This window comes from Perna viridis, chromosome 11, assembly GCF_037379345.1.
Source record: "Perna viridis isolate PV_CMFRI_1.1 ecotype Kerala chromosome 11, ASM3737934v1, whole genome shotgun sequence".
NCBI classification, from domain to species: Eukaryota; Metazoa; Mollusca; class Bivalvia; order Mytilida; family Mytilidae; genus Perna; species Perna viridis.
In genome coordinates, this window is record NC_142455.1 from 6,247,331 (window position 1) to 6,264,990 (window position 17,660).

Consider the following 17,660-nt stretch of genomic DNA (forward strand, 5'->3'; position numbering starts at 1 on the left):
TCAGTTGTGAACTATAAAGACATATGATATTAAAATTAAATTCATCTCTTTTATGTGAGTGATTTTGGATGCTATCTGATTCCAGTGCATGTTGGGGTATACCTAGCACACCAACGCGTGCAATTTTATTCATATTTGCTGTTTGTATTCATTAAAATAACATGTTGTAAAAAGAATAGGGTATGTAAGTCTCGTCATATGACCCCGTGATTTCACGAGATTGGGTCCTAGTCTACCATTCAAAAGCATGGAGACTTATCATTTAGAGAACATTGAGTTCAGTGTTGACGGCAAAACATCTTTTTGTGTTAAAAAATACCGATAAAAAATAACAATTCTATTTCTACATGATAAAGGTATTAAGAAGAAACATAAAATAGAAGATTTTGCATTGTTATACAAAACCCAGAAGTAAACAATAAAATTCAGATCGGTCTTCGGTTTTCAATACGTTCTACGTTGTAAATTCCGGTAAAGAAAATAAAAATAAAACGACACTTACATACACTATAGATGTTCAGATTCATAATTTAAATAACGGCACTCCAAGCAAAGTATTCAATTAAGTATACAATGAGTTACAATTTAAACTCAAGGGTAAACAATTTAACTTGGTCAGTATCAATTTTTACCACAGAAATATGTCCAAAGGCCACTACTCCCCTCCCCACCCCCCGGAAGCGGGTATAGGAACATATCAAATCAAATGTCTTAAAATAGAATTGCCTATTTTAGCCAATCAAAAGAAGAAGAAAACTCCATCAGTTGTAATCCGGAACTCCACGCGTGAAGAGTCGAAGTTGTTAGATATTGCACAAACAAACAGTTTCTGTTTTGATGAAATATCTTATATTTATCTTCATTTTTTTTTCAATTTTATGTAGGTTTGAGATCAGTAAAGATTTGAAGAAAAACACAAGATATTTGACATAAATTGCAAAATTTGGACAAAAATGACTAAAAAACCATGCAATCCTCTTTTACCCGATGGATTTGCTTTTGCAGTTGTTGTATGCAAGATATCTACCTCTTGTTACATTGTTTTATGGAAATAAGTCTAAGTCTACACATTTTTTGTTGTAACATACGAGTTTTACTGAAAATAGTTCAAAATTGAAAAATGTGGATTACACTGCTACATATTTCTTTTTCTTCGATAAAGGCTCTCATTGGTCTGAAATACTGCTGAAAATTTTAAAAAAGTGTTGAAAAAAGTAATTGTGAATTTGAGACTTGTATCTATCACAAATGAGGAAACATGTAGACTTCTTGCAATAATCAAAAGGACAGGAAAATACTTAAAGTTTACTAAAATTTAGATTTGCTGTCCAATTTTGTTATTTTTGGTAATTTTCTGGTCATATTTTTGGCAAGGAAATGGTGTCCAATTCATATTAATCGAATTCTTTCAATATTACATAGATTATCATATGTGAAAATATAAAGCTGTTTCTTGGGTGTGGACAGTCATAGTTTCCTGTATTAAAATATGTCCGAAAGAAAACCCCAAAATTGCAATACTCAGCAGGTCTCGATTTCACAAAAAGTCGAAAGTGTAAAGTTGATCGTAAGTAATGACGTCAAAAACTAAAATAGCATTGTGACGTCAAGATTTACGATCAATTTCACACTTACGACTTTTTGTGAAACCGACGCCAGACGTATAATTGAGGCACCAGTATGACGTCATCACAATGAACTAATGCCACAAAACATTATTTTGCCTTATTATTATTATTTTTTTTAATATATTTCACAATGTTACTGAAAAGTTTTTCAGGCAATAATCATATGCAACGCTCTACATCATTCACAGTTTTGTTGGATTATTGTACATTATGATGACGTGCACACAGTAGAATGCATTATATGTGTCAATCATATGTAAAATATGAAACTAACAAAACAAAAACAAAAACGAAAAACAAACCCCGTCTGATTTAAAATAATTGAAAAAGCAAATGGAATATTCAGGCGCTGACAAGGATAGGATTCACTTGTACAACATGAACGTAATATTTAGTAATAATTATCCTAATTTTTTTCATCTTAAACTATGTACTTTATACTTCTTATCTATCAATAGCTACATGCACAGTGTGTAATTTTGAAACTTCATCTTAATGCCTTTTGACAATATTTGAGTATTTTACATTCAGTTATGTATGTAACGGGAGGAGCAAGTCTGGCATTCTATTTGTCTAGTGTTATCTTTAGATGATTGACAGTTGAAGCTGGTTTCGCTGTTGTAGGTGGACATAACATGAGAGTGCAACCTACAGCACCATTACTTGCGCATGAGCATGTATTGCATCCGTCGGCTGCTTGAAAAACAGCATCAATGTCATAGTAATTGCCGTTGTAGTTACATTGAGTAGGTGCTGTTGGTTGTGTCGCTTTTACAGAGGCAGTTTGACCAACTGTTGTTTCTTGGGCTGTTGTCGATGCGCACATCATCAGTGTGCAGGCTGCAACGCCACTTCCGGTACACGTGCACGTATTACAGCCGTCGTCTGCTGTAAAACGCGCGCCTATGTCATATTGTTTGCCATTGTAGTTGCATTTTGATGCTGGCGAATTGTTTAATGCAGGCGCTGGAGTTGGACGTAGGGTGTTCGGGTTTGACGGAGTTGGCTGTGGTGTTGAAGGACAAGCCATCTTTGTGCAGCCCACTGACCCATCAGAGGTACAACGACAGTTGTTGCAACCGTCTATTGCCATAAAACTGTCACCTTCGTTATATTCGTTACCATTATATGTGCATTTTGCCACTGCTTTTATTGTCGTTGGTGCAGCGGTCGGTTTTAACGTTGTTGCTTTTGGTGTGGTTACACATGCCCTGAGCGAACATAAAACTTGTGTTTGACCACAGATGCAAACATTGCATCCGTCAATGGCAGTGAAGCTTGAACCAAAGTTGTATTTGCGGCCGTTATAGATGCATTGGTATTTTGTAGTTTGTTCGACTGCTGGTGTTGAAGTTTGTGGTGCAGCGGTAGATCGCGCAGCTGCAACTATTGTTGGCTTAGTGGTCTGGGCCGCTGTTGATGGCAGAGCTGTTGTTGGTGGGCATGCTTTCTTGGTACACATTATTGCGTTATTACTGCGGCATTGACAAGTATTACAGCCGTCGTCTGCCTTAAAGCTTTCACCAACGTTGTAAACACGGCCATTATAGTTGCATGTTGGAATTTTGGTCGTTGGTCCTACCGTTACCGTTGTAAGAGCCTCTGTCGAAACTACAGATGTTGTTGGCGCAGAAGAAGATTGAGTTGTTGGTGCATCTGTTGCTTTCGTTGTTATTTGTTCTGTTGTCGGTGCGTTTGTTTGTGTTGTTGCTTTTGTCGTTTCTGGCGGTGTTAGTGTGGGAGGAGCACAGTACTTTTTCGAGCAAACTTCCACTCGGTCTTCTTTACACAGACAACGGTTACAGCCGTCTACCGAATCGAAGGTTTCACCAACAACGTATACTCTCCCATAATAATAACATCGGGAAATTCCTGTTAAAAGAGAGGGAAACCAAAGGTTGGGTGCATTTACAGATAAAACAAGTTCCACAATCTTCGTGAAAATTGATGATTTCATGAGTAAATAAATTACATTCAGTTGTACCTTAGATTATATTAATATGTTAACTGCGTTACATAAGATCATACTCATTATCAATACTAGAATACAAAAAAAAAGGAATTTTCGTACATTCTGCCGAAGGATGAGGTCATTTTCCATTTGATCTTGAAATATCAGCGTCGATGTACTTTTTCATAATAAAGCATTTATCTTCAATCATTAATGAAACCTTGTACGGCAATCTTTAAACAAAATACATTTAAAGATAGTCGCAAAGTGGGAACAACATTTTAAGGCCACCAAGTTATCCGAGTCATGGGCAGTTCTATATAACTTTTTATACTAGGTGTGTGTTTTTAAAAAGCTTGTTCGGAGCAGGAATAATTCTATTAATTGAACAAATCGTTGACGTACGATTAAAGAGGTAGACCAAGGGTAAGGGACACAACTATTGAAATCAGTGATGTTTGCATCATATTCAATTTTTACCGAAGCTTATTAACTTTTCATTTAAAACAGAATGAAATCAGTCCAAGTTACCTTGATTCTTACATGAGATTGATGTAAAATTTTGAAAACTAACGATCCACTGATATGTAAGAGTTGTTTCCCATACCTTAGGTTTACCTCCGTAAACATCAGTCAATCTGGCTGCGTCCGTTTTTTGTGTGCATATTCTTGGCATACTTTCTTTTCCACTGCACTAAACTCTATAATTCCATACTCACGTGTATGTCCTGTTCCAGCGCCAAACAGCCCACACGTCTGTTTAGAACACACAGCACCGTTCACCGTACATAGACATTCGTTACAGCCATCAGCTGCTCGATAGGTTGAGCCTAAGGCGTAGTTTTGTCCGTTGTCATGACATGACACTGTTAAAAAAGAATAAACTTTTGAAGTATAATGTATTTATTCCTTAGTATCAATTTCGTAGTTTTTAAAAAGTGCAATATTTCGTAGGTTTTTTAATGGAAAGTTTACTTTTGCCGGTAGGTGGGAATCATCATATTGATTTTCACATTTTCACGGCAAGTCATAAATGTATCTTTTCAATGTCGTAAGTAGTTCACTGGTACAGCTATGTTACACGCGCATAATATTAAACAGTTTTCAACTGAACATTAAGTATTCGACATTAGGAAAAGAGAGTTCCAACTCTTCCGGTTCAAGACAAAAACAGATTTTACCTAGTAACCAACAAAGATTTCCAAAAACCTTCGAGGAAATATAGTTCGATACAAAGATTACTTATTTCCCCATGCAATAGATAAACAATTCGTACAAAAATGTTGTAATCCCGTAACCGTATACAATTATTTAGACAGCCAGCTGTTTGAGAGATTCGGTCGACGCCTTACCCTCCAACAGAATCTTCTGACTGTCTTAATAACAACAGACGGTCACCTGGGAGCTTATATTTTATTATATGCGTCCTGATATGGACAATGTCCGCATAATAATCCAGTTTGGAAGTAAATAGTAAGTTAACCCGTACTAGCACCCCTTTTATTGATGAAGTTTTTAATTTTAATTTTTTTTTGTTTTGTTTGTCCACCGTTCCTAAATTATTTTGTATCTTATAAGGTTCTCGAGAACAATCAAAACGCATTATATGCATTATATATAAAAACAAATTTAATAATAAAAAAAATCAAATATCTAACAACATGATGTATCTAATTGTTGTTCCAATACATGTATTAATCTTTGAATGTACATGTATTTTTTTATAGATACCATAGTTAGATTAAACAAAAGGTTCATGTTAGATGATAAACGTCTGTGCACATACCTCTTGTACAATTTTTAGTTTCACATGAGATCGCACCTTTGCATGTACAAACATTACAGTCGTCTGCTGCAACCCACGTATCGCCAGGTCTGTATAAGCTCCCTTTATAGTCGCAGTTACTACAAGCTGAAAAAGTGAGATAACCACATGTTCATGTGAGAATCATCGGTAAAATACTTTTTTGAAGACGAAAAACAAATAATGCATGCAAGCCATTTATAAGTTTTTGACAGCTAAGTCCATTTAATTCTACCGGAGACCTAATAACCACTTCCAGAATCACTTTAAGGCTTACGTATCGTTCCGCTGTGTTATAGAGCACAATATGATTATGATTAAGGAGTAGAGTTGATGTATATAGGTGTGTAACTGAATTGAAACTTTCTTTGTACGATTTTGCGTTGTATTGACCACTTGTGATTGGATAAAACCATTTGTCAAAATAATCTAAGAAGCAATATGCAATGGAAGATGATATATAGAAAATCCATCCCCCATTGATGAAAATATTTAAAGGAACAATATGCAAATGATTTTGACAGTGTGCATTTTCAAACAAATAGACCTGCATGAATGTCGTTCAATCACGTAACCGATCAGTGTGTCAATAATTGAATTCACTCAATATGAAATGCACACCAATATCAATAGTTTGATCTGGACGCCAAGACAAAAATAAATGATTTCCAAAACTTCGAAGAAATATATTCGATACAAAGATTGATTTATTTTTCCGATAATATAGATATGCAAATCGTGCAAAAATTGTACAAGTATCCGTAACCGTCAAAGTTCATTTAGACAGTCAGTGTATTCCTTTGAAGGGTGATGCGCCATTTTATCAAGATTAGACCGACTCTATCTACTGAACATTAATATTGCATGTGATGTGATATTTCTATATTCTTGATGTGCATGATTTCAAAGAGCTTTAAAATCTGGACTCTTTGTCGTGCATTGTGTAAATTTCTACCAGGCGCGTAGCTGAGGCCAAATTGAAGTGTAGGCAAAAATTACGGCAGTGGGTCCAGGGGGGCGAAGCCCCCCCCCCCCCCACCCGAAGCTCCGCGGAGATAGCGTTTTAGAGCATCATTTATTCCTCTCCTGGATGTATTAAAAGAAAATTGGCAATATTAAGTGCAGGCAAAAGCTTTTTTGCCTAACGGAGCTACGCGCCTGTCTACTTAGTAATGAACATGGCAGGGCTGTTCAAACTTAGACGAAGCGAATACGCCTCGGAGAAGGATATACTGACCCCATACGTGGACTGGTATTAAACAGTACTTCATGTATAATATTCAACACAGAAAGGAAATGAATGTTTGTGGTGGTTGAAATGTTACCAGGACACAATTAGTTAAAAATTTATACGACATATTAAGCAATGGCAAATCCCAGTCAAAGGGGCACCCGGTGGGGGGACTGGGGGGATTATACAGTTTATTAAAAAATGTGTGTAGTTTACAGTAACGATTGATCAATAGGTTTGAACCGCCTTCTCTGGATCCACCGCTGTAATTTTATCATTAATGTTATATGCCTTGATGCGAATTCAAATGATACTTTGCTTGCATCGTCTGACGATAGCGATGTACGCTTCAGCTGGTCAAGAATCTTGCCAACGTACATCTCTCGAAATATAACACCCACTTGAGCTAAACAATTTTTTTAAAACAAAGTAAGAAAAGCGTACTTACAAATAAAACCTATGGTCGTAAAGATAACCAGAAAGTCTAGTATCATGACTGCTTAGTTGACAAATGTTTCGATGTATGTCTTAAATTTGTTACATATTAGGGTCGGTCTTATCAATTAGAACAGAATTAAATGGAACGTGAAGTACATGTACGTGTAGAAAGTAGTTCTATTATGTCACGTTTGTTATGACAATATTTGAACCGTTCTTTTAGAAAATCGTGCATCGTGCTATACTAAGATTTTCCATGAAAACTACCTGTAGTAGTATTAAAATGACCTTATAGTTTTATATTTTTCTACAGAATAAAAAACTACCTTTTCAAACTAAAGTTTAGACCGAGAAACAAATGTGTCTAATATGGGGTCAAAGGTATCAGTATTACACAATATTAGAAAACATATTCAACGAAATATTTCTCTTAGATTTTTTTCAATGTCAAAAACAAAATATAAGCTAAAATCGAGAAATATAACCCTAATACCTCCAATAACCGAGTTGGGGGGCAGTCCCAGATCCACTTGCATGGAACTCTGTCACGGCATCAAAGCAGCAGCTCAGGACATATTCTTCAAGAATGTTATGGTAAGGTATCCTGGGGCTTGGTTTCGCCACCAAAAGTTTGTTCTACTCATAGAATTCCCGAAAAGGTCGATCGTGCATAGACAAGATCGTTTAATTCACTTAAATACAAACAAGTTATGGCACATATATAATAACTATTGGCAAGACCTATTGTGCATCGGTATAGATGTTCGGTGTAATGAATTTTAATGTCATGTGAGTAAAGTTTCGCATCATGTGAAGATATTTTAATATAATGTAATGACGGAACCATGTAATAAATGAACCTCATCACGCAATGAAGATTGTACATCGCGTCATCAAGTTTACACATCACGCAATAAAGTTTGCACATTGTATAATGTAATGAAGTATTTATACTATGTAATGAAGTATTCATATCATGTAAATAAATATTCATGCTATGTTATGAAGTATTCATATCACGCAAATAAATATTCATATCATGTAATGATATTTTCATACCAAGTGATACAGATTTGTTATAATGTAATAAAGAATACACATTAAGTAAAGGCTTTTTGGCAGGATGTAAGAAACATTTGTATCATGTCTTAAAAGACAGTGATGGCGTACCATACATGTACATGTAATTGGTGTATACGACTAGCCTAAAATTACCTGTACGATTGGTTTAAGTCATTGTCTATTTTTCAGCAACGAAAATTAGATTTAGCAGTCTACAGCATAACACGATGATAATCCGGAAATAAAGTTAACAGAAGCTGAACAAGCTACTACCCTATTATATTTTCAAATTCGTTATCTTGACAAAAAGACGTGTACCATTTAAAAAGGTTCGACATTGAATTTATCAAGTTATTTTGATCTTTTAGCTACTGATATGCGGTCTCTGCATCGGTAGCCGAGAACTCAGTCGACTGCAAGAACCGTTACAGGACAGATGCTATATGGCACGCTGATTAGGTGTGCATTATGAACATTCAGTACTTCTGAAATAATTCACAGTATCTTAATTCAGTATGTAAAAAGAAAATAAGGAATACAAAAAATTCAGAGAGGAACTACGATTTAGATATTAAAAATTAAAGGATATGTAGGACCTAAATAAATCGCAAACCCCCATGCAACATGTAGGTCCCTTCTACAACATCCAATATTAACCAACAGAACATTGTCCATGTAATTACATAAGTATTGGAGAAATTCATATTTTGCTCGTACTCATGCACATTAAGCGAACAATAGAGGCTAGCATATTTGTTTTTATTCCGCACTAGGATTTCAAACATGTATCAGAAATTGATAAATTGTACAGAGAAATGAATATATAAATAAATAAAGTGAGTGTAATTAATGCAGTATACATGATCAAACAAATACTATCTTAAAAGAATGCTAGCTGACGTAATAAAATGTGTTTGTTTATATGAAGCAGTTATAACCCGAATAATAACGAAGTTGAATATAGAAATTTTCACTTCTTTTACAGTTTCACATTTACGAAGGTTATTTTTTCTTAATCTTAAATTTTAAGATAAAAGTTATGAATATTTTTTTTGTTAAAGGTACGAAACTAGTTAAGATCCTTACTCGGTATTACATTTTACAAGTTAACTTCCTGTCAAACAGAAATCGAGTTCTCAGTGCTTCTAAAAACATAGGCCAAAATTCGTATTGTTTACCGCTAATATGAGGCAGATGTAACCTGTAGGAGGACGAAGTTGAATACATAGATATATTTTTAACAGTAATCAAGGGAACCAAGATTCTCGTTGAAAGCAAAGAATGTAATCCATGGACAAAGACCCGACATAGAAAACAGACAAACACTACAAAGAACATATCAAAGTACCTTAAATAATACATACAAAGTAACAAAAGTAAATGAGCAACTCGGACTCCAATACATACTGGGAGCATGGACCAGGTGCACCGGTAGGGTAAGCGTCATCTACTTTTCTAGAAACACCCGCCGAGTTGCTCATAAAAAGTCAAGTCCGGGGTAGACGAAAGAGGAATGGAAAACTATGACACGTTGAAAAATCAGTTTTCATGGTGCAGATTGACACACCGCAACGATTCACGAGTTCATGATGACGACCATAAAAATTTCTGTAGTGATGACTTCAATCTTGTAGCAACATAACCCTGTCCCAGAAGCCTAATTGTAAGACGTCATTTTTTTTAAATATTCATTTGAAAATCTTCTTGTCACTACTTTTCCCCGTTGTCCTTTTTCTAGACAGACTTTACACTTCTTGTCGCAAAAAAGAATGAAAGACTTTACACAAAACCCATTTAATCTTATGTAGAAAGTGTATATAATGGACGTGAACAGTGGTAGTTACATACTTTAATTAGTTCAGATTGTCTCTTGACAAATAAAATTGTGCAAAAACGAACAATACTGATCATGCCACTGAAAGTCAGATCCAGCTTTCATAATTGTACAGTGCTGACTATTGTTTTCCGGTTGTCCGACCTTCCAATCGGTAAACTTCGGGAATGTTCGACTGTGTGGCCACTCCCATGCATTGGCCTTAGCTTCATCAGTCAGCCCAATGAAATAGTCTGTGGAATGATCTGAAATTAATTTTAACGTTGATAACGATTCACACCTTCCTGGGATGCAGAGATAAAATAGTGGTCACATGGACTTGACTGCAAATATACCAAAAGATCATAGATTTTTGACATGCATGGTTTAGATTATTCTAGTCCGCTTGACTATTAAACAGACTAATAAAAAAGTTTAAAAAAAGTAGATACGCAAATATTTCTCTGTGTACATATTTAGCTGTGTGAAGCATTTTAGTGCATTCTTTTTATCAATTTACCTGAGCCTTTAGATTTGTAAAGCCTGTTAACATCTGCAATTATCTTACACTACCCACGAAAAATGGTCTCATTGCATACCCTATTAAGGTTCAAATGCAAATAGTTATGTCCACTTTATAGGTATTTCTAATATACTATATTTATTCCATGCAATTTACGACAATAAACTACTTCTGCGAACTAAATATGCTTACTAATTAAGTTTGTGTTTACAACGATTCAATTGACCTCTTCCTTCATCAGTACGGTTTATTTCTATGCATTTACCCGCATAAACCAGTCGTTTATTATATTAATATGTTCAATGTGTCCATATATTCAAGTTGCCTATAAAAACTTTATTAATTCTTAAACACATAATAAATTAAACCTCTTACGGTTAGACTTCTTGAACAGGGCTTTGTTACTACAAGATTGGTTTATACTACAGAAGTTTTATGGTCGCCATCATGAACTCGTGGATTGTTACGATGTATCCATCTGCACCATGAAAAAACTGAGTTGTTCATCGTGTCATAGTTTTCCTTTTCTCTTTTGTCTACCCCGGACTTGACTCTTTATGAGCAACTCGGCGGGAGTTTCTAGAAAAGCTGAGGACGCTTACCCTACTGGTGCACCTGGTCCATGCTCCCAGATATTAGTGGAGTCCGATTTGCTCATTTACTTTTGTTTCTTTGTATGTATTATATTAGTTACTTAATGTTCTTCGTTGTGTATATCTGTTTTCCATGTTTGATCTTTGTCCTTGGATTGCTTTCCTTCGATTACTGCTGGAACCTTAGTTCCCTTGATTACTCTTTTACGATATGACGCCCTGATTATTGGACGCTTAAAATTTCAAACGATCAATATAAATTGATTCAGTTCATGAGTACTTTGATTTAACAACAGACTCGACTTATCAATGGTTCAAACTCCTTCTTCGTCAATTCTTTCAAAGAATTTGGTAACTTAAGGGAATAACTTTGAAATACCTGTCATAAATTAGATTTTATCGAGCCATTGATAGAAACAAGAAGTTATATGGCCTGTGACTGTAGATTTAACACAGCATAGCGACAGTAAACGGTCATTTTATAACAAAGGCCACAAAGTGACATCATTGAATTCGATTCTTAGAGGAGAAAAGAGAGTACCGATGACAAATAATAAAGTATCATAAATTTGCATGCATATATATTCATACCATGGTAATGCTTAACTTTTAAGTGGTCCTTCAAAAATGTATTCATTTCACTATCAGTTATTTCCGCAAGGTATCCATTGAGTGCCATGCAGTGAAGCTGTATAAAAATAAACAGAATATAAAAATACTATCCTCTACACTGATCCTATAGTTTTTCTCCTTTGGTACAGTCAGTACTTAACTCATCCTCTTTATGAAATTTATGCTACAACGGAACCAGCTTCTCGGGATCTTAACTATGGGGTAGAGTTTGGGCATGCCCTATATGCAAAGAAAATCTTTTGTTCAATCGGAACCATCCGGCCATTTCCGTTACATTATTTAAAAAAAACATCGAATACTACTTTGTTTGCCGGAAATGTAGCAATTCGTGAACCAAAGTAGTTCTATCCACTACGTGGCGTGAAACCTTTAGTTTGATATTTATAGGAGTAAAGAACGACCACTTCCACTATAATTTAGGACCGAAAAGAAAACACTAGAAAGGATAGTTGTAGAAAAAAATCAACCAGATAAAATATCATTTTAGAATCAGATCGGGAATATTCAGGACAGATTCAACCGTTTTTATTCTGTATCCCGACATGGATTTAAAAAAAAACGAACCGGTGGCTATTTATTTATTATGCTGCATTTTTATAAAAGCATATCTTCTATTCTAATTTGAAGTCCTAAAAAGGCCTTCAGACCTCAACTGTGGTTGATTTTCGATTGCTATATGGACAGCACACGACTTAATTATTGGGCGTGGCTTTGTGTGTAAATTACTGCCCACCTTAATCATGTATACTGTATATATACAAGCACACGTAACATTCCGATGTGTATCAGCTATTTTCATTCATTTCAGTAGCGTGAATAATTATCAAATTCAAATTGATAAAAATATTAAACGTTATGTTTTAGAAAAGTTATATTATATTCCGTAAAAATCACTTCTTGAACGTGTGATAAAAAATATTGTTCTCGTATGTAGAGATGCGCTGATTGGCCGAAATAGAAAGAGGCGATTGGTTGTAGCGTAATTGTATAACATTGTCTATAGAATCTCATTGGTCGAAAGCAACGTTGTTACGTTTCGATTGTTGTTTTTACGTAACAACTGTTTCCGCCATAGACGATGGCGAATGACGACTGAGTTCGTATTAAAAAATCAAAAGAAACAGAATCTACAACTTAAGCTCCTTCATTATAAACTTTCTCTGAACTCTGGAAATATCCATAGTCAACCCACTGTTGTTGTAGATTATGTATGTCCATAATAGAATAATAAGTAAATTTCTGATTCCGCCAACTGGAGATTTAAACTTTTATGTATAAAAATTTACTTACGCGTAGAACATGAAATAAAGAGGTTTACAAGGACCGAAAAGAAAACACTAGAAAGGACAGTTGTAGAAAAAATCAACCAGATAAAATATCATTTTAGAATCAGATCGGGAATATTCAGGACAGATTCAACCGTTTTTATTCTGTATTTCCGACTTGCGGACCAACATTTTGTCAACATTTATCTCCCTTTGGAGCAGGTGTCTATTCGGAACACGTAAGGTTTTCCATCCGAGATCGACGATACTTTAGAAAATCTCGAAAGTCAAAAGAGAATTTCCCGTTCTACTGACCCTGCCATAAATTTTCTTTACCCGGAATAAAAATGAAAATCATCCTTTTGTAACCTACCAACAAAATGAAACACCCTTTAAATTTTAGAAACACCCGAATCCGAACATCGATTAGAGAGACTTCGAAATTATACCTGCTCTTACGGGAGGTAACTCTGCAAAAACAGAATAAAATATGGCTGCATCCCGAGCTCCGCAAGTAGGGAATAACGAGAAATAATGCGAAAGAACGAATAGTACCGATTGTTCTTTTATTTTACTTAGTCATTACCTCGCAGATAAAATAAGGGTGTATTCGGCGAGATGGGTTGTTATTAGTTAACAATTATAATTAATTGAAATGCGCCTTAGAAACTAAACTTCTGCTAAGATTTCACATCAATTTTCCAAACCGGCGAGAAAAATTTAGACTCTAAAACCCAAAGAAAAAAAAATCCTACTTCCTTGACCTCATAAAATGTTTTCGTGTGACGTTTAAACCATCATGATTTCAGTAATATACAAGTAGTTAATTGGATTATTAAAAATTATTTGATGTTGTTCTTGTGTAGAAAACTTTGTTTACCACACTTACGCCTACCTCGACGAAAGCACCCAACATATTGTTCTTTGTGGAAGTTTCAACTGTTCAATAATCATACGTAATTTAATATGAGCACTTTTTCTGTAAGCAAAGATGCTGTCGTTTTCATTTTATTTTGGAAACAAAATTTTCGTATAATCTGATCAATGAACTTTAAACCACGCCCCTTTGAACGGAATACTTTTACCACTGAAATGACCCTGTCGGAAAAAGGCATGTGTAGAGATATAATTGATATGAAGTTATCATAGTTTTTGCCAAATTATTAAATTATTAGGAATGTAATTAATATCTGAAAATATTATCTTGAATTAAGAACTTTTGTCTGATTTACGCATAACATTAACTGCTTCGAATTCGCGGTTTATTCTGCATAAATCGAACCGATGTTCTTTATACAATGTAATGTATTGAGGTATCAATTACATTCCAAATATAAAGGAGTCTAATACTTTGTTTTTGCAAGAATGTCCATGTAAGGACATCAAGGAGGAGTTCTCTCTTTTACACGCTGTGGTGGGCGGAGTTCACTATGGAATGACGTTTAAGTCTTTGTTAAACTATGATCTATTACTTCTATAGAAAATGAACGATTTGATTTCGGTGACGTCAAAATTATGATATAGCATCAAATCTTCATGATAGATGTTAGACCTCGGTTTTTAAAGTTGCAGAGTTTAACTTGGTTTCTTGATCACAGGAACATTTCCATATTTATTACATATTAGTTCTGTAAACCCCGCTCTTTTTACAAATTATTAGTGCACAAAATTGACACACAGCTGCTCTGTTTTGTGATGAGTAGTAATCACGTTTTACTAATAAGTTTTTTTTCACATTGTGGATGCAGGGATAATTAGCTAGCAGAGGCATATTTATTGAAGTGGGAAGCGGTCCACTGATAGTAGTCTGAGCATGGCGCGATTACCAATTTAAAACATGCCGATGTGGGGGACAGATTTACTTACCTGTGCGTTTGTCCAGGTTTCTTTATCTTCTGAGAACATAAAACACGAATCTTCCCATGGTATCCAGTTATGACGACATGTTTTTGGTAATAGTACTGCGCAAAATAGTTAAAAAGAACTTGAGAAATCGATCACAAGACTGAATTGTTTGTTTTTACTCATCATGGATTTAAAAAAAACGAACCGGTGGCTATTTATTTATTATGCTGCATTTTTATAAAAGCATATCTTCTATTCTAATTTGAAGTCCTAAAAAGGCCTTCAGACCTCAACTGTGGTTGATTTTCGATTGCTATATGGACAGCACACGACTTAATTATTGGGCGTGGCTTTGTGTGTAAATTACTGCCCACCTTAATCATGTATACTGTATATATACAAGCACACGTAACATTCCGATGTGTATCAGCTATTTTCATTCATTTCAGTAGCGTGAATAATTATCAAATTCAAATTGATAAAAATATTAAACGTTATGTTTTAGAAAAGTTATATTATATTCCGTAAAAATCACTTCTTGAACGTGTGATAAAAAATATTGTTCTCGTATGTAGAGATGCGCTGATTGGCCGAAATAGAAAGAGGCGATTGGTTGTAGCGTAATTGTATAACATTGTCTATAGAATCTCATTGGTCGAAAGCAACGTTGTTACGTTTCGATTGTTGTTTTTACGTAACAACTGTTTCCGCCATAGACAATGGCGAATGACGACTGAGTTTTTATTAAAAAATCAAAAGAAACAGAATCTACAACGTAAGCTCCTTCATTATAAACTTTCTCTGAACTCTGGAAATATCCATAGTCAACCCACTGTTGTTGTAGATTATATATGTCCATAATAGAATAATAAGTAAATTTCTGATTCCGCCAACAAGAGATTTAAACTTTTATGTATAAAAATTTACTTACGCGTAGAACATGAAATAAAGAGGTTTACAAGGACAAACGTTGCCAACTTTCTCCAAGCCATTACTGTCTTATCTTGCAGTACAACTAGTCAGGTTGCGATTCAAGATCAGATATAAGTAGTTGGAAGTACATTTATTAACATGTAAGTGTAAGCTTTGGTAAGATCAGGCGCGAATTCTGATTTACTTCTTTAGAACGATACAGAATATAAGCACTTTAAGTATTTGTAAGAATCAGGCAAAATGGGAAAAATCAGAAACATTCATATCAAAACACCACCGATCTGACAATACAATATCACTCAAGGATACTTTCTCTATTTGGAAAAGACCATTATTCGATTTCTGCATCATTTAATATTTTCAAAATTTTCCAATAGAACAATAAAAACAAATAGGTTTTTCGCCGAGTTATCTGCCCTTGAAATGTTCATATTCAGTGCATTTTGATGAAATTGTAACTTAACTTATCACAAAGACATGGTGTAAATAGTCAAATCAAACTTTCAAAAGGGTGGTATTTTAATACCATATCTAACCCACTACCGGATTCTTACAAAGACTGACACTTAATGTTTCAATGTGACCATGACAACAGATAAAACATTATACATGTAAATAACTCAAATAAAGAGCTAACAAGAAATCAAACTGAATCCAAGTAACTTTTGAAGTATGGACCAGTTTCACCGGTATGGTAAGTGTTCTCTTGTTCTCAGAAACAACCATCCAACAACTCATAATTTTGTGTATAATGTCAAATCCGAATTAAACCGAAACGGAAAACTGCAACATTCTGAACAAAAGAGGTACGAGAGATCTTTCAATTCGTTTTTTTTAATGACACAATATTAGGAAACGTATTCAACAAAATATTTTTTCTTTGATCGTTTCAAAAAGGTCCTCGTTTGTTACAAAAGAAAAACTAAGCCAGATCTAGAAATACAATCCAAAATCTCTAGTTGGAATACCTCAAATAACCGAATTCGAGATCACTCCCAGATACACGTGCATGGAATTCTGCCAGTATGTCAAAGCAGCAACTCATCGGTCAGCATGACATATTATTGAATAATGGTTGGGTAAGGTATTAATCCAAATACCGCTAATGGGTACTCCCATATCCACGTGCATGGAATTCGGTCACGGCGTCAAAGCAGCAGCTTAGTCATTAGCAGGACATATTCTTTAAGAATGTTTTTCATTGGGTAAGGTATCCTGAAGGGTTGGTTTCGCCATTATAAGTTGTTACTACTTATAGAATTCCCGAAAAGGTCGACCGAGCATAGCCAAGGTCGTTAAGTGAATCAATTAATATAAACAAGTCATAGCACATACAATTTTGGGGTCAAAATGTCAAATAGGTGTAGCAAGTTAAAGAGCATTGGTCACATTTTTTTAAAAGTTTTTTTTCCAGTAAACCAAGTAAAAACCAAGTAAAACTTTCGGTGTGCTTACGACTAGCATAGAAATATCTGCAAGAATAAGATTTAGCAGTCTACAGCATAACAATATGGTGCATCGGAAATGAAATTGACAGGAGCTGAACAATCTACCGTATTATATTTTCAAATTCGTTGTCTTGACAACAAGATGTGTACCATTTAAGAAGTTTCGAAATAGAATTTATCAAGTTATTTAGATTTTTAAGCTACTGACGCGCGGCCTGTAGCCAAGAACTCAATCAATTGCAAGAATCGTTCATACAAAACACACGTTACATAGCACGCTGATTCGACATCTTTACCACGCGCGATTATAAGTGTGCATCATGAAATTTAATTCTTCTGAAATAGTCCACAGTATCTTAAGTTGGTATTTGGAAAGAAAATAAGGAAAACAAAAAATTCAGAGAGGAACTACGACGTAGATATTCAAAATTGTACTAAATAAAAATTATGTATAAATTTAAAAAAAAAAACAACCGATTGAGGTTCATTTCCA

The 17,660-nt window shown here is 34.8% G+C and overlaps 2 protein-coding genes across 2 annotated transcripts; both read right to left on the reverse strand.

The window, feature by feature from the left end:
* LOC148602743 (kielin/chordin-like protein) lies at window positions 1-7,158 on the reverse strand. Its single transcript, XM_088552280.1, has 4 exons — window positions 7,063-7,158; window positions 5,366-5,491; window positions 4,299-4,445; window positions 1-3,500 (listed from the first exon to the last, which is right to left on the reverse strand). The coding sequence occupies exons 1-4, from the start codon at window positions 7,106-7,108 to the stop codon at window positions 2,194-2,196; spliced, it is 1,626 nt and encodes a 541-aa protein (XP_088408406.1). The 5' UTR covers window positions 7,109-7,158; the 3' UTR covers window positions 1-2,193.
* Window positions 7,159-9,945: 2,787 nt separating this feature from the next.
* LOC148602744 (perlucin-like protein) lies at window positions 9,946-15,844 on the reverse strand. Its single transcript, XM_088552283.1, has 4 exons — window positions 15,718-15,844; window positions 14,808-14,902; window positions 11,635-11,731; window positions 9,946-10,193 (listed from the first exon to the last, which is right to left on the reverse strand). The coding sequence occupies exons 1-4, from the start codon at window positions 15,776-15,778 to the stop codon at window positions 9,973-9,975; spliced, it is 474 nt and encodes a 157-aa protein (XP_088408409.1). The 5' UTR covers window positions 15,779-15,844; the 3' UTR covers window positions 9,946-9,972.
* Between the last annotated feature and the right edge of the window lie 1,816 nt (window positions 15,845-17,660).